Source organism: Triturus cristatus, chromosome 7 (assembly GCF_964204655.1).
Source record: "Triturus cristatus chromosome 7, aTriCri1.1, whole genome shotgun sequence".
Classification (NCBI taxonomy): Eukaryota; Metazoa; Chordata; class Amphibia; order Caudata; family Salamandridae; genus Triturus; species Triturus cristatus.
Genome location: NC_140590.1, coordinates 815,373,173 through 815,393,961, shown reverse-complemented (window position 1 = coordinate 815,393,961; position 20,789 = coordinate 815,373,173). Strand labels below are relative to the sequence as shown.

General features: G+C 43.1%; 1 protein-coding gene across 1 annotated transcript in view; it reads right to left on the bottom strand.

Annotated features, from left to right (window-relative positions):
• The window catches only part of RBM22 (RNA binding motif protein 22), a 100,229-nt gene that overhangs the window by 2,357 nt on the left and 77,083 nt on the right, over window positions 1-20,789 (bottom strand). The window contains exon 9 of the mRNA XM_085617704.1: window positions 5,707-5,795. Within this exon, the coding sequence (XP_085473830.1) occupies window positions 5,707-5,795 (89 nt within the window). The remainder of the gene's footprint in view (window positions 1-5,706; window positions 5,796-20,789) is intronic.

Below are 20,789 nucleotides of genomic sequence, written 5' to 3'. Positions count from 1 at the left end.
ACTATGTCAGAAATCTATAGGCAACAAATAAACATAAGACACCCATGCACATTACTAACAGGGGAGAAGAAGGGATTCCCACTTTCTCGTTACACCCACCTCCACCTCCCACCCCCCCCCCAAATTTGGCTAAACATTTGTCACCATATAGGGCACTTCATCCCTCTCAGATGAGACCCATCAAAGGATAGGAGCTCATGATAATTTCAAATGGAGATCCAAAGGTTCTAAAGTGTACCTAGTCCCAGGTTATAACTCTCCCACCGATTGAATGGTGAAAGACTGTCTATACACGGTTTCCAATACCATGTTTACAACAAGAGCAGCCCAATGGCTCAATACGCACGTTAAACAGATCTTGCCAGTGTTCCAAGCAGTTGCTTTTCTGATCTTCAAACACAAGCCAACAGACAAAGAGACATTAAGATGTAGTTTTCATTGGACTCTGTTGAAGCAGAAGCCACAAAATACAGAGTAGGTGATGGAAGAAACAGAAAAATTCCCCATGATGCAGCAAGTGAAATGTGCTACATTGCTAAGTGATCACACACACCTGGTCCTGATGCTGCTTCAACAACTTATATTATTTACTGACCAAGACTTTGTGTGTCATTTTGGAAAATGCAAGTCACATGACCCTATCCAGTGTCAAGAGGCCCCTCCTGACTTTTTGATATACTTCTGATCCTTTTTCAATGAAAATCAAATAGAATTTAAAAAGAAAATCAATACAATTGGCACGTTTCCTTACATTAAGGAAGAAACCCATTAGCGCACACAAGTCAAGAGAGTATCTTAGTTATAGAGATGATGAACTTCTGTGCAAAACTAGTACATTAAAATTATGGGCCACCCACAATACAGTGCAAAAAGATTAAAACTAGAGGCCAAGAACGGCCTACAACAAGTCATGTGTGTGGAAAAGCAGATTACATGTTATCAGTTAGCAAAATCATGACAGATTTGCAAAATAAACTAAAGCTACAATTAGTGCATTACATGCTAGATGTTCAGCATTAACCACTTACACAACTCCCTTCTAATCAGTCCTTCACAAATTACTTGGGATCACACCCAACACAGGAACGATTAATATGGTCCTCGTGGGTCACAAACTAAACCGGAGTGCCATAACATGTTAACCCAATGAACAAAGTTTGTTTCTGGGCAATTAAGTACAATGTAAGACCTAGAACCTTCCATTACAACTACAGTAAATAAAAGCACATAACATGTGGAACAGTAAAATAATGCTAAGTACTTTACTTAAAACCAATCCATACTGGAAACCTTGGACTATTATTTGTATATGAATAGGCTGCTTCTGATATAACAAAAATGCACAGAAACATCCATATATATATTCGAAAGCAGAACAGTAAGGTTAGGTAAAAGTTAGAGTGAATTAAACATAATTCAATAAGTGTACTACTTTACTGAATAAAACTGTTGCTAATTCTTACTAAACTGACAAAACAATATAAAACTACAACCTTGATTATAGTGTCTTGTCTGCAACACCCCTCACTGTTAATTCCAGTGTCCATATTTATTTGACACACAACAGGAATCCAGCATATCACAATGAAAATGAAAAGTGCTCGGGCAAGAGTCTGGTTACGTGCAAAGATAAGGTCCAAAAACAGCTTGGTTTAAAACTGTGGACTTCAATTTGATGTAACCATTTATTGTAGAGCATTAGCACTGCTTCTTATTAATATATTATGACGGCACTAGTAGTCTGGATGGCTACATCGCAAATCTCAGGTGGGAGTGTTGAGATAGCAAAAATATATATAGTCACAGCATGTCATTATTTGTTTAGCTGCTGAGTAGCAAAATTCAAATGCATCAGTTACTATGTTTATATCATTACCCACATTAGACTAATCAACCCATGCTCCCTTGAACTCCTGCATAATAGAGAAAAGAAAATGCTCAGCTGTCTGTCAGTTCATTATTGCAGACCTAAAGTACAGTTAAAGCCTTTCTATTTCACAACGGCCTCCCAAAGAGGAAGGGCATCAAGCCTAAATCTAGTAAACAGAGACAGAATGTGTGCTAGATACAGAGCCTATCCATATTGCCCACGCTCTATATACAATTTAGTGGTACAGTAAGTCTTGGTTATGAGTAAGTGAAGGGCAAAATCTAAACTGAAGTGTTGAATGAGTTATAGAATCTTACACTTGTCAACATGGTTTTGCTTTTACAGGTGGCATCGGGAGAATGCCTCATACACAGGATCCATTCTGGAGGTCCCTGATTTGGCATGCCAGAACGTGATGAGAATATCTTTCCCAGGCAGTGGAAGTATACTGCCTGCATTCCTGCGGTCGAAAGGTGAAGATGCAAACACTAAAAAGAGGAGAATGGAGACAGAGCTACCTTTCCGTGCAGACTTTGTTATCAAGGGGCTGCTGGGTAGTTCTTCCTGAGCACTGCTATTTGGTTGAAGATAGGGGTGAGGAGATGCTGGTCAAGGTGAGGAAGTTTCTAGAAAAGGCCTAGCCTATTGTCTGTACCTGATTACTGGTTCAGAAAGGATGATGGCAGGCAGGCACAGAGAATTCACGATCCATTGTACCCATGTTTTAGGTGCACTTTTTTAAAGCCACCCCCGTTGCTATCTGCTCTGATAAGCATCACTATACAAAAAGGCTGTCTGGAGAGCAGCATGGACACATTTGAAAGAGAAACAATACAAACGGACACTGAACACAAGATCCAAATCTCCTCTCTTAAGAATGTGAATGTGACTCTAACTAGCCAACTTTGTTCCAGTTACAAGTTCATTATGACCAAGGAAGAGAGAGCTTCACAGAGTAACCCAAGGATTGTGTGACCAGGGCTGGTGTCTGCCTGACAGTCTCTCAGAGGTGAAGTGGCATCACCTGAAGTCTGCACGTTCCGCTGAAGAAGCGGAGGGTTTGCCTACAGCTTAGAAGGCTTCCTGCTGAGAGGGAAGGAGTCTACCTGTTCTGTAGGAGAGACTATCCAGGAGAAGCCCAGCCCATTCCAGGCATGAGCAATGCCCAGAGGAAGTGGACTACTTAAGAGAGTGGTAACTAGAAGTGACATGTGCCGTGAGTAGGCCTCAATGCTGAAAACTGCAATCAAAAGACTACACAGATCTAACAATCATTATTTCCGTTGGTACAACAGAAGGCCATAATCTAGTGCTGCTGCCACCACAGCCCAGTGGAGGTCACAACTACCTTGCAACAGGATCCGCATTTGAGTAGTGGGGGGCCACAACTGCCAAACACCTGGCAATCACTGTCAGGACCCGCCATGCTGGATTCATCGAGCAAATCCTGTTCAGACAGGAGGTCACCATACACACTGATGGGAGCAATGTCAGATTCAGGGCTATTGGTTGTGCAGGACATACATTTTTCTCCTCCAGAATTATTTACTGCGCAGAAATATTGGTCCTTTGTTTGGACCAATCACTTCCTAATTACTTACACAATGCCTGCTAGCTTAAAATCAGGTATTATCTATTCCACTTAAATAACAAGAAGCCCACTTGTGCGTAGAACAAGTTTGACATTACAAAGGCTGATGGGTTATTTAAGCAACAATGGGCAAAAAAACATCCACCAAAGAGTCCATAAGCTTTACTTGAAAATTGGTACCTCTGTCTATCTAGTACGTTTGAACGGCTCTACAACAACTACTAGTTTTGGGTGGCATAAGGTTAATCCATGGTTCTCAGGAGAATTATGGGAAGAGAGGCTAAAAGTAAGACAAGCAGAAGGAAACATTGTGCAGACTATATGAGGAGGCATGCTTGTCTTCTTGAGCACGCCTGCGCCTGAGAGTTTATATACGATCACTTGCCAATGCCAAAACCTTTAATTTGTGTAATTCTGTTACATCTACAGCCAACTGCCCAGAAATTTTATTTCAAGTGGTTTCAAAACTCGCAAATACAGAGTGCACAATTCCCTTCAACCCAACACACAATCATTTTCTGATAAGTTAGCTTCACACTTCACTAAAACAAAAGAAGGGATTCCGATGAAAGTAGTACAACCAATTTGGAGGAAATAACATGATCATTTACCACGCTGTCCTAAATTTCCAAGCCACCTATTAATGTCATAGTGAGATCACTACCTACATTATCTAAGCTAAATGTAGTGAGTTTGGTTACTTTCTCAAGAATCTAGATCCCCTGATATTTCCCTGAACATGAAATTTAAATCTATTTCCACTGCTAATATTCCTGCAATCCTCACCATTTTCAACTCTTTATTTACATGCAGAATTGACACTTTTGAAAAAACTCAATAATTCCCTGGTAGATTAAGCTAATTCAAGACTCTGGTCTCCATTGAAGGCAGTCTCCAAGATTAAAGAAAATTGCTTCTCCTTTTATTAGTGGAATATCTGGAAGAATATCATCTCCTTGACGACAGTCAAATAGAATTTAGGACTGGAAACAAAAGCTGCTTTAATAACACTGGTCAATTATTTAAAAGCCAATCTAGATTGGGGCACCTCGACTTGATCCATCCTACTTGATCAATCAGCCACTATCGAAGTAGTGGATCTCTTGATATGGAACAAGTGTTTGGAGGGCGTGGGGTGAACTGAAACTTCTAGAGATAGCTTAAGCTCCTTTCTACAAAACAGAAAAAGCATTCTGTTACCTTATCTTCTTGTAAAGTTGGTAAATCTTCATGTGCAGTCCCTTGAGGCTCATCTCCATGTCTCCAACATTTATGACAGCTAGCCAACATTATTAGACATTTTTACCGCTGTATAATTTCGTATTGGGATGCTATCCAGCTTATTCTAAGATTTGCCAAATGGGAGATTCTGTACCGAACAGGAATCCTTTCAGCAATGTTGAGTTGAATGAACTGCAATTTGAGACTTTATGGGTCCAAGGCCGAGGTTCTAGTACAAGGCAGACCCATGGTCTTCTCTTGGATCCATTAACTCAGGTCCCTACAATTTCTGTTTGAGAAGGAACTAACCTTGGTTCTGGTAAATCATTACTGCAGTTTCCACATGTGTCCTCCAAATTAGAATTTTAAAGAAAATTCTTTCTTTCTTCCTTGGTCCTTTCAGAGCCTTAGCAATTAATTCAGCCATTAATTCACAGATGGTTTGCATAAATGCCTGCTATCTGGACGTATTAGCTAGAACTTTGCACAGGCTACCAATGGTACAAAATCTTGGGGTAATGTCGGTTTTTAAACCTCACACACTTGGATCAGGTTTCTGAGGTCCGGCGAACCCCACACAGGCTCCCAGTTGAAAATGAAATACAATTTAAAGTTTCATGCCATTTTTTATAAAGCATATCATTGGCAGGGGTCTGTTTTTTCACAGGTTGCTCTTGCCAGTTACACCTGCTCTTCTTCTTTTCAGTCCAGCAAGGTAACTATAATGACAGTTTCATGCTTGCTATGGCAAGACCAGGCAGGCAAGCCTTTACATTTGTTGCTCCTTCTATATGGCACGCATGTTTGTCCTCTCTTCGACTACATAAAAATGTTTCGTCATTTCGAAAAGCAAGTTGTATTTATTCTGTTAGGGATGTAGAAGTTATTGATCTGTCCTCGAGCAGTTCTAGTACCATGAAGCATTTAGGCGTCTGTATGCGCTTCATAAATAATCTTTTTCATTCATTATGAAACAAATTACTGCTCCCCCACTTATGACCTCACCATGAAACAGGCCACTCACCTCCTGGCAGCCCTGGGACAGGCTCCAGCCTTATCCCGGATTCAATTATGCCATCTCGTTCTTTCTCCTTTCCTCTAGCAGCCTGCGACCTGAAAAAAAGAGAAAAGAGAAAACCACTCAGTGGAAGGAAATAAGATAGCACTGCAGAATAAACTGGAGCCTGGATATGTCAGGAGTTGACTCTGGCAGTCTATACTTCCCAGTTGTAGAAGATGAGACAAATAAGGGAAGTTGTGACTAGAAAGAAATTTCTCTAAAGCTGGTCTATCCATACTGAAGTAGGATACTATTTAAGATCTGTAAATCAGAGTCACAGGTATTCCCTGCCATAATGCCCCCCTGGTTTAGTTTAAAAACTGTTTGACTGACTGGAATGTTCAAGCTCTCACTATGAGCTTGGGACTGTGAATGACAGAACTCGTGATGGAGTGCCAGAAATGGTGTTGCTAAAATAAATACAATAACTGCACTCTTAACTCTTGTTTTATTTTGTGTCTTTCAAGCTTTCATCTCGAACCCAATTCTCTGATTTCATTCAATATTTCCTTTCTGAGTGGCAGTGGCAATGAGTCCCAACACTTACAGGTTACTGGGAAAGCAGGAAACATGGGCAACAGAATATAACATTTATATCAACTCGAATTCACAATTAAAACTAAACCACTGGGTTGTCTCATATCCACCCACCTCCTCCTTTTCATACCTTGCCATGCTCTAATCCCTCAGGCAACCCTGCTTTACTGAGAATTGTCAACGGTTTCCTCAAAAAGTTATCATTGTTAAAAATGGTTCCTTCCGCAAAATAGTATGTCATTTTGAAAGATTTAACCTGCCTTCCACCCTCAATCAATCTCTGATTCACTCCTCTTCAGGTTTTACAAATGATGTCAAGTGCCTGGAGGACGAACTGAGGGTTTTTCAGTGGTGCGTCTTACATGGATCCAGTCTTGGGATCACATCAGCCTTTCCCAAAGTAGCTATTTTTTCATGCATGTGGGCAGACTGTGCCTACTGATACAAATTCACTTGTGTTTTTTCATATCTATGCACATTTTAATTCTGCCCTCAGATTTCCTAGCTAAAATCAATTGACTCACCAATTTTGAGGATTCTATAGATTCTACAATGACTGCCTCACACAATCTGCTTACCTCCTCTTGCAACACACCCCTCAGTGATATTGGAATGCTCCTCACCTAGCATACAGAAGGTATGAGAAACTCTTTAACAAGTACGAGATGCACGGATCCCCGGATCCCTTCGAGCATCTCAATATTCTGTTAAATATAGCAAGAAACTTGTTCTTCCATGAATCTAAATAAATTTACCATATCCAAAGAACCTGGTTGGGATGGTTATTATCAAGCACAATGCCCAAAACATTTTTCTTTCCAACCCAGTATTTTATTTTGTTTTGCACCACTTAAATTTTGCCATTTGCTTCTCGTCCTTTATACTGAATTCTTGCAATAAAATATCCCAATAAAGGGAACCTACCCCCACAGTTACCCATAGGAGACATATCAACTGCATCTAGAGTCACAACATTCAACTTCATGCTCATCAAGGAGTGCTTGGGGCGATCAGCAATTAGCCCATGTATCAACCTCTTCACTAAGTACCATGACACTGGATTTAGGAGGGTTAAAGACTTCTATTACACTGCTCACTTCGGAGCATTCCTACTCATGCAGAGCCAAAATTTCACCTTCTTCACTTACTAACACTGTCTTGTTTACATAGTGAACAAACTATCTGACCTTCCTACATATAAAGAGTCTTCTTTGCAGGACAAACACCAAATGTCACTAAGTGTCTAATGCTACACCATCTAAGACAAGTTGCCCTATTAGAAAAAAAACTAGAATCTTCATCTTGTCCTTTCTGTTTAACCTTGCTACCTCAATAATATTGTATCTTTTTCCCAACCATCACATTTACGCCACTATGACTAGAGTCCCTACTCTCACTCTTGCTATGTTACACCCTCAGTTATAAGGTTGAAATATCAGTTCTTTAAGTGTTCTTCACAGCTTTGCCTATAAAAGGTACATGCACACAGACATTTCGCATGAAATTTTTAGAATACTTGACTATTAATTAATAAGTCTATGATACTTTTGTTATGTTAATCCTTGAATTTACAAGTGGATGTCAAAGTACTCAGGACTGACACTTATTGTTCATCAGACTTTCTGGAAACAAAAGTATGACTCTCCAGTACCAATTTCATCTTGGCTCGAAAGTTCTCTTATAAAGCCATCATTGCCAGTAAATACTGATGGTCTCCCTGATGTTCTAGGTCCATACCATCATCACTTAACATTTCATTGTTAGGTATTGGCAACGTTTTCAACACCTTCCTTCTCTGGACTCTGAGACTGTCCTAACAATGGCAATTCAAGTTTAGGGACAAACACTTTTAAACCTACTGCCTCAAAGCAAGTTTCAAACGTCTACCCAGCCCTCCTAACACATTGATGGCCCGCTCAGGACTGCAAGAAAATGTCAAAAGGGGTTACTAACTCAACTGTGTACATATGAATTGACAAGACAACAGTACCTTAAATGTCTATGGTCCTTTCATAAAAGTTCTGTTACACTTGTTACTTATTTTTAAGGCTCAACTGTTGACAGTGTTCAACGGTCTGTTGTCGAAAGGTGTTGTTGATCAGATCAATAACTTACAGTGGGATTTGTGCTGGCTCATTGCTCACCAGTGGTCAGCTTTCTTGTCATTCTACTTTTCTTGTACGTTATTCAATTACTTTTAATCTTTGTCTTGTGTTTTTCCCCACTTCAGAAAATAGCTTCTCTACCATTTATTTATTTATATTTTCATACAACGCGACATTTACGGATATAGCCTCTTGTTGCTAAACAAACCACCATCATACACATCTAAGAAACGTATGGGCTACTAAAAAGATGTCTTCAGATGTTTTCGAAAGCAATGAAGATTGATTTAAGTTGGATGATAGTGAATGCCAACATTTCACAGTAATAGTAGAACAAGCATTGGCATAACCGATAGGTCTCGCCTTTAGGACCTTGTAAGTGTTTAGCCATGAAACAGTTGATGTTGTTGCACCATGGATATTGTGCTGCATAACTAAATACTTGAATGTTCTGAAAGGCGAGACGTATTGGCTATGGCAATGTTTTTATAGCATAACTATGTTTCTAAACACTACTACAAAATAATATGCTACTGAAAAATCTTGTTCTAGTTTTTTTGCTTAAAAAGCAAATGTGGAACAGCTTTACAATCAGTTTTAATGCTAAAGTAGCCTGAAGGCTAAAAATACAAAATGTACCTTCTGAGCAACATGTAGTAATATTTGTTAAGCATACATAAAACACCCAATTAGAGCTTGGTAATTTTGGTTTTTATTCTTGAGCTATTGGCATTGCTAATATGTGTTGTTTTTTTGGCACCTTATAAGTGTGTAACCAAAGATATTGGCAATGGTTTGTCCAGGAGCAACTGACAAATCGATATTCAATACACATGACAAATAAATATATCAAATGCAGCTCTAAAACTTACCAGTACAATCATACACACCTGTCATAACTCATACACAGTCATAGATTTCACTAAATAGACAAATAATGACTATCAAATTGTTTATAAATCATTCTCATATCGATATACACATACTGATCTGGAAGATAACCCTTCAAACATATTTTCTTGTATGGATCAAGATATGGCGCATGGCAGAAATTCCAATAGCTTAATATCATCGATGATATTAGGCTGTGTTTTATATATTTATGTATTTGCCATGTTTGTGTATATTTTTTTAATATTGATACTAAAATAGGTTTGTAGTGTTTCTAATAGTCGTCATGTGTTGTTGAGTTCTGGTAATCATGTAACATTGTATTTGTAAAGTAAAGAGACTGGTTGCCTGAGGGTTTACATTATAGTCATAAAATTAGTAGCATCAGAAGAATACATTCACAATATAAAAGTATATATTCATAGCAAAAATTTCTATAGCAAAAATTTCTACAGAGTTCAATAGATTTTATTTATATATGATATATGTTGTATTACTCTTTTATATATTTGAAAACAGTCGAAGTCTAAATCAATTAACTAATGAACTTGAGTTGACTTGTACTAGTACAACATGTAGGTTTTATGGTCTCTAAAGCTGTCCTAATAAACCTGCTCGCCACTTAACACTTGGGCGCCACTCTGACCTGGCAGCACCTAATCCTGCTGCACTTTCAGTACAACCCCCCATTATAACCCTGCCCCATCACTTAGCCCCTTTTTTGCTTGTCACACGCCAGTTAAAGTGGGCAGATTACACCTCATTTGTTTAAAAATCCCTTCCTCTGCAGCACATTTCGACAACAGAATTATTAATATATTATCCTTTGCGGAACACACTGAGGCTTTCTATGCATAGACAAAAGAAACAGTGGAGGGGATGGATGCCTATGGATGGGTGGGAGTCGATCTAGGGAAGGGGGGTGGGTGGTGGTACTATCGAAGCAGCCTAAGGTAGACGGTGGGGAGAATGCGCAATGATGGAATAGTAAGTATTGTAATTGGTACTCATGCTCAGGATGGAACATGTTATGAGACAATGAACAAACAAGCATCGAAACATCATGCGACCAGTAGTACAAGTCCATTATGCACAGATTACAATTGAGAAACCAAATACAGAGCATAATAAATTCAGGATGGATCTCAAAATCCACCTACTCAGTCAAGTTTAGCAAGAATAATGAACAGCCTTCATCGAGTCCACTCCTTCAACAGCAGTTCTATTTAATTATCTCCGCAAAGCTCCAAAAAGCAGGCATATTGAGCATATGGCACTACAAAACAGTCAAAGCAATGTAGCACTGTAGCAAGAGATGTGTTCTCCGAGACGGCAGTTTATACCAAAACACTACAGATTACATCCATATGAGCACTGACAGCGTATCTACCACAAATAATGCCATTCTTCAGATTCAAATTAAACATTTATCGGGCACATCTCTTAGCAGGGACAATCAATTACTTGATCAAGGACACGGACAAGCTATATTTTAAACCACAACAGATCACAGGCTAGCTTGTATACATTCCATTACACACCCTTGCTGAGTCCCACAGCCAGTGTCTGAACTCATAATGTTATATTTTCAGGAGCGTTTCCAAGCTTGTGCATTGGATGTGTGTAAGAGGAGGTATAAAATGCACGACTCCGTGGAGGAAAGTGAAGATTAGATGGCTTACAAATCCTATGCAGTCCCAGTAATAGACATATCAAATGTATGTAAATAAATATTCAGAAGAGAAACGTGTTCTTTTTGACATCTTATTTTGATGATGCTTTCATTCCACAGGGTCTCCAACTACCTGACATTTCCATGTGATTTATTTCACAGGCGTTGGTTTATTTGTATGCATTGTTCTATCATCATTCAGAGCAACAGCACATCTCCTTTTCTCACGGAAGAAACAAGTATTTTTTCTGCCGACCATCATGTTGCCATCCATCCACTGCGCTCATTACTTGTTATATTGGTACCATCCGTCTCGATACTCCCAGTACCCTAGTAATTGTCATTTTGTATTCAACAATGGAAGCATTCACGTCTTCAACAAACACGCCAAATCTATTTGCAGCATAACGGATCACAATACAACCACTTTTTGTGTTAAAATGTATTGTAATTGCATTTATATAGCGCTTACTACCTCTGATGAGGCGTTGAATGCCATTTTTTAAGTTCAAAATGTGAGAATAAAACTCAGCAGCTGGACAGAATGAGAAGAAATAAAAGCAACCATGTAGCCATCGCGTGGGCTGCAATCTTAGAGGCATTTCACATTTCAGAGGCTTCCTGACTGTCACTGCTGGTGTTGTGAACAAAATGCTACGTCTGTTGGTAGCAGATCAACAACAAAGCCGGGATCCCTTTTAAATTAATCTCAAAAATAGATTCACTCGATAGCTGCACAACGTGGAGCCAGTTGTATACGATCGGCTCGTGCCCCTTGGTAAGCTTTTTTGCTTGTCACCCTCCAGTTAAAGTGGGCAGATAACACCTCATTTGTTTAAAAATCCCTTCCTCTGCAGCACATTTCGACAACAGAATTATTAATGTGTTCCTTCGTGGAACACACGGAGGCCTTTTATGCATAGGCAAAAGAAACAGTGGAGGGGATGCCTACGGATGGGTGAGAGTCGATCTAGGGAAGGCGAGTGGGTGGCAGATCCACAACAAAGCCAGGCTCCCTTTCAAATAAATCTCAAAAATAGGTTCACTCAATAGCTGCACAACGTGGAGCCGGTTGTACACGATCGGCTCGTGCCCATTTGGGAGCAAGGGACCTTTACACACGCTGACACAACAAGGCCTCACCTTGTACCACTCCAGCTGTGCTTGCAATGGGTGTCAATTTCATGTGATCTGTGTAATTTGAGAGCGAATCTGACCAGAATAGAAAGCCGGAGCAGGTCTACAGTGCTCACATGTCTTGCTCCCCTCTGGCTCTGAGCTCCTCATGTGCTTGATGAGACTGCAATAGTGGGGAAGCACGGACAGACTCACTGCCTTGGAGGACAGGGGCTCGTGCGCCCGGACAATCTAGGAGCAAGTGCACCCACGGCAGGGGTCGCGTGCACACTGAAGGAGGAGGAGCAACAGGGAAGTGGAACCACTGTCTCTGCTTAGAAGACACTTTCCTTTCAGGACGAGTCACTCCGGCAGCCAGCGGTGGGGCAGGAGTATCAGGTGTGGGAGAGAAATGGATAAGCCATACAAGACACCGGTGTCCATCCAAAGCCTCTGCTATAATCCCCCAGAGCACCCCCGCTATTTCACAGCGAGGACAGAAAAGTCTGGGGCATAAAATATCACAGGACAGACGTGTGCGTGTACGACAACACTGGGCTGGAAAGGCAAAAGGAGCAAAACTGGGATGACGGGGAAAGGGGGGACACATAGGTGAAAAAGGAGACCATGAAGAAGCCACAGAGGGTTCGGTGGAGGAGTCTGCGCCATACTTCCCTACATGGAAATAGAAATAGAGAAAATGAATGTGAAGTAGCAGAGATTTAACAAGGGAACTGGAAATTACCTAATAAACAAGCCCGGGAGTGGTGCGCGCGCTTGTGCCCGCCGCTGCACGCGGAAAACAGATGGCACACTGCGCACCGCTGCGCTTAACCGCAAGCCGTAGGAGACTAAAATTGCTGGCAAAGGTGGGACATGCACCCGCCTTTGCCCAACTGCATGCTGCCTTTAATATAAAGCAAGCAAAAAAAAAAAAAAAAAAAAACACACGCACAAGCGTGTGAAAAGTACAGATTGATTTCAAGAGGTCGTTTTCCTAGAGCAGTGCATGCGTGCTGCACTAGGCTCCACCTTGAAAAGCACAGACACCACAGTGTGCTTGTGAAGATGCTTGGAATCACTAAGATGTTGGCAGATTGAGAGCTAAGAGTTCAAGGATTCTTTTGATTGGATGACTGTCCATTTGCTGTCTGCACTCGGGGAGCTACTTTGAAAAATAAAAATGTTATTCAAGCACTTCATGGGAGTGCATGTGTTTTGTTGATCTCTCCCCACATAAAGGATAACTAGACGTTTCAGATTCCCCCGACAGTCTGTTTATAGAAGACTATCCCAGTGTGCCGACGCTTTTTTCAATTTTAAATACATGTCCCGCTTTAGGCACAAAGGTCATGTCATCCTGCAAAGCAAAACTGAAACGTATGGTCTCGATTCAACAGGAGTCTCTAAAGTCTAAAACAACTTAAGTATTTTTCCTTTTCCTTTAAAGAAGCACAGGAGGTGGTTAGCTGAATGCTCCCAGCAGAAGGGAGACTGAGCTGTCGGATGATGGCGGCACAGGGTGGGAGTCATACCATAGCAATGGTTATATAAATGAACCTTGTAAATGAAGTGTTCAAATGAACAAGAAAGTTAGAACGATTTTCAGTATCGGAAAGCCACTGCCACACACTGTGTCCTACTTCTATGTCTGAAGTGTCGTGCCTGTTCCGGTTTTTGCTTCTAAAAATGTGTTCACTCTACCCATGTAGTGTTATCCCAATCAAATCTCAAATACTTGCGCTCTCAGAGTTGCGCCACACGCTTCCCATCAGGTGCAGATTTGCCGGGGTTCCACTACAGAGCAGCCTGCATTCAACATTATGTATGAAAGCCCATACCTTAAGCTCACAAATGAAGCATTCAGGACGCTGGGGGACGGGCAGGCTGCTACACTTACAGCTAGCTCTTGAGGAAGAAAGTGTACTTGGCATAAGCGAAAAGGAGAAGTCTCTTCTCCTGGAGGCACAAATCTGCTTCCTAGCTGCACCAAAGCTGTACAGCCTTAACATTTGACATTTCTTCAATTCCTAGTCCTGTGGAAAGTAAATTAGGCTTTGACAAGTATTTCTTATATTCTGACACTTCCTTATTGTTTTTAACGTCAGTGCTGAGTTCCCCAAGTATTAAAGACAAACTATGGAGGCGTGGCTAGGCAAGATAGGGGTGTGGCCAGGTAAGATGGCGGCCAGGAGGACGCAATCCAAACCAGCTCTGGAGACCCACACCAAGCGAAAAGCGCAACCATAGCACTAGCGACCAACAAAATATTTAATCTGATCCGTAACGATTGAGGGAGGCAGCGGAGCCGTCAATGCTGCGGAGATGCAGCAGCAATAATGAGATTTGCAGTGGAAACAAGATGGCGCCGATAAGTGCGTAAATTAAAGTACCGCTGCGGGAGAGATCCCAAGGGCCCTTTACATTGTCTGGAGAGCTGGCGGAGCACCGAAGAGCCCCCTGGGAAGCCATGACACAGCGTCGGAGATGAGCCTGGCAGGAGTTCGCTGCCCGGAGACACTGCGCATCGGCGGCAGCGGGAACTTCGAGCGTTATGGAGGGCCCACGGGCCGCATAAACTCCCATTCGTCCCTCCTGGGGCAGCTGAGAGTGGCGTGGGGCGGAGGAACATTCCCCCAAGAAGCATAGCTGGCACCTTCCTCCCAAAAATAGACTCACTGATTTCGGAGCATAACTCACAGGCACCCACGAGGGCTTTGGAGAGCATGGCTGACCTCAAGATGGAGGCCATATGATGGTGACCCAACGGCAGTGGGGGCACAAAGTGGCTGAATAGGTACCTTGACGAAGTGTCTAGGGCTGGAGGAAGTCAAGCGGAGACTCTACCCTCTAAGCGTGCAAGCAAGGGCGATGGTGCAGTAATTCATGAGAGGACACATTTGCCTGACTCCAAAATGGCAGCTGGGAATCACTATTGAGACACTGCATCCTACTGACGAGGGCAAAATCACACTGACCGCTTGCTGTTCCCTCTATCTGTGCGGTCACTAGGCCGGGTGATCACTCTGACCTCATGTGAGTTTGCCTTTTCAATGGCTGACGCAGACTGCAGTCGATACGAGACCCTCCCGCCCGGACCCTAACACTGGAGACAGTAGAAGGGCTCCTTGCAGAAACTGTAAGTCTACGTCAGTTGAAGATGAAAATAGACAGGGCCCATCACGTAGAGAATTTACAGACTGGTGAAAGGCGTCGCACGAGAGAGGTCCTTTTAAGCTCCACTCCTTTAAAGTTAAACAAACAATACTACAGGCCGCAAGGAAGAAGGAAGGGACCGCGCTCCAGGGACACAAATGTCAGTTATTTCAGGACCTGGCACCCGCCACGCTGACACGCAGGCAACAACTAAGGCCGACCACCACCAAGCTCAAGGACGACTATATACGTTACAGATGGAAGTTTCCATTTGGTTTGGCCTTTGAACTCAACAACACATCCCACCACATCTCGGAACTGGAGGAAGGCCTGTGCCTTTTTGGGCATCCTAACCTCTGAAGCAGATAACAGTCAAGGCACCTCGAAGGACTCAGACGCGACGACACGGCCAAGGCAACAATGGCCCACAGTCACAAAAGGCAACCCAAGCGGCAAATGAGAGCAATGTACGCTCTCTCGCCGATCGACAGAAGCCCACGCCGAGTTCCTGGGAAGGCAACCACGAGGACAAAAGAGAAAAACATGGGCGCAACGGCATCGGACAGAATTGACAAGCTCTCGTTCGGGTAAACAATTAGAACTGGATCCTATTACCACAGATTTCTTTCCTAGATGGTACGCTAAGCTGAATTCACCCCTTGGAGTGGACTCTGGGCACTGCCCGTGTCTCCAGTCATTGAACGAGTAAACATCATTGCTGAACTGGCTGGTAGCCCGTTGGCTATCAGGCGGAAGAATGATGGAACGTTTGATTTTCTTTGGTTTTCTCAACAGGGGGCCTGGGGGGATACCTGGTGGTCGGATCAAGGACTGAGTTATCAACTGTTACAAATGGGGGCAGATATAGCGCCGTACTCTGTCAGGAGGAATCATTGTACACAACAGACAGCGATGGGTAAAGGAGATGCGGGGACACACAGGGAAAGAAGTGAGGGATCTAGGGTTCAAACAAGGGTAACATGGTTACGATAGCCTCATGGAACATTAAGGGTATGAATTCGCCTCTTAAAAGGCAAAAAGTCTGGAAATACCTCACCGACCACCAATTTAAGGTGGTAGCGCTGCAGGAAACACACTTTAAAAAAAAACAGACAAGATGAGACTCCGACATAAAAGCTACCCACTAAAGTATAGATCTTCTGCCAATTCCAAACAAAAGGGGGTAGCCTTACTGTTACATAGTTCTACGAAATTCCAGACAGAGGCTATCAAGGCCGACAGGGATGGCAGAATAATCAAGGTGAAGGGGAGATTGAGTGTCAGGCTCTGCACTTTTATCTCAGCATATGTTCCCAACACAGGGCAAATGGCATTCCATACCTCACTCTTAGACCAAATAGGCGACTTTGCAGAGGGCCCAACGATACTCATGGGTGACTTTAACCTGACATGGCAAGCGGAGATGGATAGTACACACTCTGTGAGGGCAGCCACAAGCCTATTTTCTAAGGGGAATAAGCAGAAAATACAGGGGCCAACGAGAAGCGTGGCGGACGCTCTACCCAAACGCCAAAGATGACACCTTCTTTTCGCAGGTCCAATAGACATACTCAGGATTAGATTACTTTTTCGTCAGCTAATCCCTTTTAGGCTCCTTGGAGGCCACAAAGATACTAAGGATTACGGATCACAGCTTGGTAACTTTAAGTCTGTCCTGGGGACATAATGGGGTAGGCGCTCGGAGGTGGTATTATACGGTTCCCGTGACCAGGGATAGACTTCTGAGAGAGGAACTGAGGAAATCCATTTCAGACTTCTTTGAACTTAATCTCCCCCAGGCCACCTCAATCCAGAATAATTTGGATGCATTTAATGCAGTCCTTAGGGGGAAATGCATCGAGCTATACTCCACTCTAAACAAACGATGGGCGGAGGAGCGAGTAGCACTGGAGGAGAAACTGGTGAAAGTATAGAGGGCGCATAAGGCAGCGCCGTCACAAATATTGAAGAGACAATTTACAGTACTAAGGGAGAAAATCAAGGCAATTTACACTATTTGGGCGGAATACACACTCTTGAGACTTCGGCAAATATCCTATGCGCAGGGGGGCAAAGTGGGGACCCACTAAGTAAGCCAGCTGCGCGAAAAGAGGGAGCGTGCATACATAGGGGGCATACAAGACCGGGATGGCACTATAGCCCGCTCGCAGACGCGGATTGTGGACTCTGGATAGCACCAAGTAGAGAACCTTGTTGGAGTAGCTGGATGAACTTTTAAAGAACATTTTAACCACTGGTGGAACTGCTGAAAGCATTTTAAACCGCTACTTCCCCTGAAGGCTGATACCTCCGCCAGGACTGCGAGGCCCAGGCTGCCCTGCAACTCTTTTGCGCAGCACAGCTGGTGCCTCTTCCCGGCCCCTCCTCTGATTACCGGCTCCTTGATAACGTCTTGCGGCACCCGCTTCGCGGGAGCCGCTCGCAGACGTGGATTGTGGACTCTGGATCGCACCAAGTAGAGAACCTTGTAGGAGTAGCTGGATGAACTTTTAAAGAACATTTTAACCACTGGTGGAACTGCTGAAAGCATTTTAAACCGCTACCTCCCCTGAAGGCTGATACCTCCGCCGGGACTGCGAGGCCCAGGCTGCCCTGCAACTCTTTTGCGCAGCACACCTGGTGCCTCTTCCCGGCCCCTCCTCCTATTCTTTTATAGCTCACGCCCATTACCGCGTAGCGGGACGTGAGCGGGGCGCAGACCGGGGCTAAGCCCGGGCAAAGGGTGGGCAGTCTGTGGCCGTCCGAGGACGACTGAGGACGGGACGGGCCACCCCCCTAACCTGTACTGTGTGGTAAGAGTAGCACCCCTATACTGTTCTAATCATTTACAATTTTTCGGTTACTGTACCTTTGCCAACTCGGACTCGCACCTGTTGTATCTTTTGTTTTAGTATCCCCTTGTAGTTTATTAACATGCCATCAGATGCAGGGAAATCACGCACTCTAACTGTTAATACTTCTAAAGGCCCAGTGTCTGGCACAATAGATCAATTCTTCAAGCGCGTAACAACTGTTTTGGAGAAGGAAATCGCGGACACAGAAAAACGCTTGTCCCTAGACCTCCTAACTGGCAAACGCTCCTCACTGGGCACAATTTGGAACGTACTCTCCCCGGGGGTGATAAATGAGGGTTTAGGTAGCTCCAGTTTTTACTCTACCCCTGAAAGGGACGAAACAGCCATCCAGATAAATTCCCCAGGCACGGCCCCTCCTCCTGACCACATAATTAGCCTAACTACATCAGGGTTATCAGACTCGCCGAATCTGGCTATATCTCCTTCATCGACCACAGGGCCCCTTGAGAATAGACAAATTTCAAGAAAGAGACGAGGTTCTCCCACTACGTAATCTCTGGCTAAGAAGGAGAAAGTTAAACCTTTGGTACAAACCTCGATTCCTACTGGTCTCCGAGTGAAAAATAACTCTCCTTTAAGTACTAATACTAGAGGGTTATCTACTGGCCAGGACCCTGTGGGCGAACTATGCATCAAAATAGAGACCATGGTTAAGTCCCTCCTACTCCCTCTCCTTGAGAGGACTAGATTAATAAGCCTACACTTGGATGATTTGGGCAAACCAATGCAAGGGAATAACCTGGCCCTATCCGAACTTTTAAAGATACAGACCACAAGCATTACTGTTGAACCAGCTGCCCCTCTTCCTCCCCCGCCAGAACAACCATCAACTAGCGGTACTTCAATGAAAACGTATACACCACTGGTGAAAAAATCTGCGGGAAAGTCATCTGTAAAAACTACAGATAAAAAGGTAAAATCAATCCCCTTCCAAAAGGAAAAGAAATAGATAGGGAGATAAAGGTGGGTAATAGTTCTAAATTCGGAAAGACAGGAGAACCTGAAGAACCAAAAAAAAATTAAAAAAATTCTTCGGCAACTAATATTACAATGAGAAAGGATACAATGGATAATGGGAATGGTGAATGGCTATCCCCGCCCCAGTATATTCCACCAAGTAGAAGAGTGGACTTACCCCCAGAATCAGCCCCATATACGATCATTATGACAGGGGTACCTGAACTGCCAGAAGGTACAAGGGAGGACTACCATGCCCATGCTCTAAAAAACAAAACCATTTACTGGCTGAATCAAAATAGACCTCTTCCCGCACACATAAACGGGGAAATCCTAATGGTGAGACGCACGAGTTGGGTGGGAACAAGACCAAAATAAAAGAAGGGGGATGTGATAATTATACATTTTAGGGACCACAGAGCTGTTAGATGTATTGGTGACTGGTATGAAGCCAGAGGGGGAGATGCCATTTCCACACATTATGTTAACTATTTTTACCCACGAGAACTGACTTCTCATTTTAAACCCCACCCTGTAAAAGATTTTTTATTAGACTGGAGGGAAGCAGATTATCAATTTTCTCATCAAAACGCCCGCAATCACCTGTTTTATCCACAGTCGACTGGGAGGCCTCTGAATAATAACTGTCATCTACTTCAGAGCCCTAACGCTGTACATCGGAACAATTACCCCCAGTTACATCAGAGGTTCAACATACCCACCTTTAATCACTTTTCAGCTTTGTGTGGTTTGGAAAACGTAGATTGACTCAGCTTAGAACAGGCCCGAGCACAAAAATCTATCACGGCACACCAAACTATCCCTAAAGACATCGTTCTCCCAAGTGAAAGCGTAGAAATACAAGAAATAGAAAGTAGTAACCACTATCCATTTCCTAATTTAACACTGCCTAGAGGAGCTGACACTACCACCCTGGGTAATATTTGTAGTCGTCAAATTATGCAGCCGGGGGACGAAGGGCAAAGAGCCCCGGAGAACCCACCTGCAGCAGCGGTAGACCGTATAAACAAACGTTCAGACCCCAGAAAGGACGACATTATAGTACAAATTATGTCCTGGAATATAACGGGCTTACGCACCAAAATAATGAATGGGAGTGCGTTGGACTTCGTTCAAGATTATCATGTAATCTGTCTACAGGAGACATGGTCCACCAATGAACAGCATTTGACAGGCTACAAAACTTTTTTTTCAGCGGCAGTCGCAGGTCCTCATGGTAGGGCCAAGGGGGGCCTGACGGTGTTTATAAAAAACACCATACCAGGGTTAGAAGTAACAGTCATTAGCCTACATACAAATTACCAGATATTGAGACTTTCACTCCAGAAGAAGGGATCAATCATTTTGGTGAATTTGTATGACAACCTGCCAGAAAGTGAGAGAGCAAATTTACTTGGGGCTCTTCGTAATAAACTCTCTATTCTAACAAAAAGAATGCAAGGACAAGATGTCCCAAGCATCGTTTGGGGCGGCGACTTCAATCATCACCCCTGCGATGCGGAAAATACTAATATTTGTGGAGTGGGGGAAGAAACAGATAATTACATGACCCACTTCAGTCACACTAAGGTAGGAGACCTATTAAATGAAACGTTGTCAGAGTTAGGCCTGGTGATTTTAAATAAAACTAATACCCTATCTGGCCAGTTACAGGCTACGTATATGGGTAGGGGGTGGGAGTCGACGATTGACTACATATTGGTCTCAGCAACACTT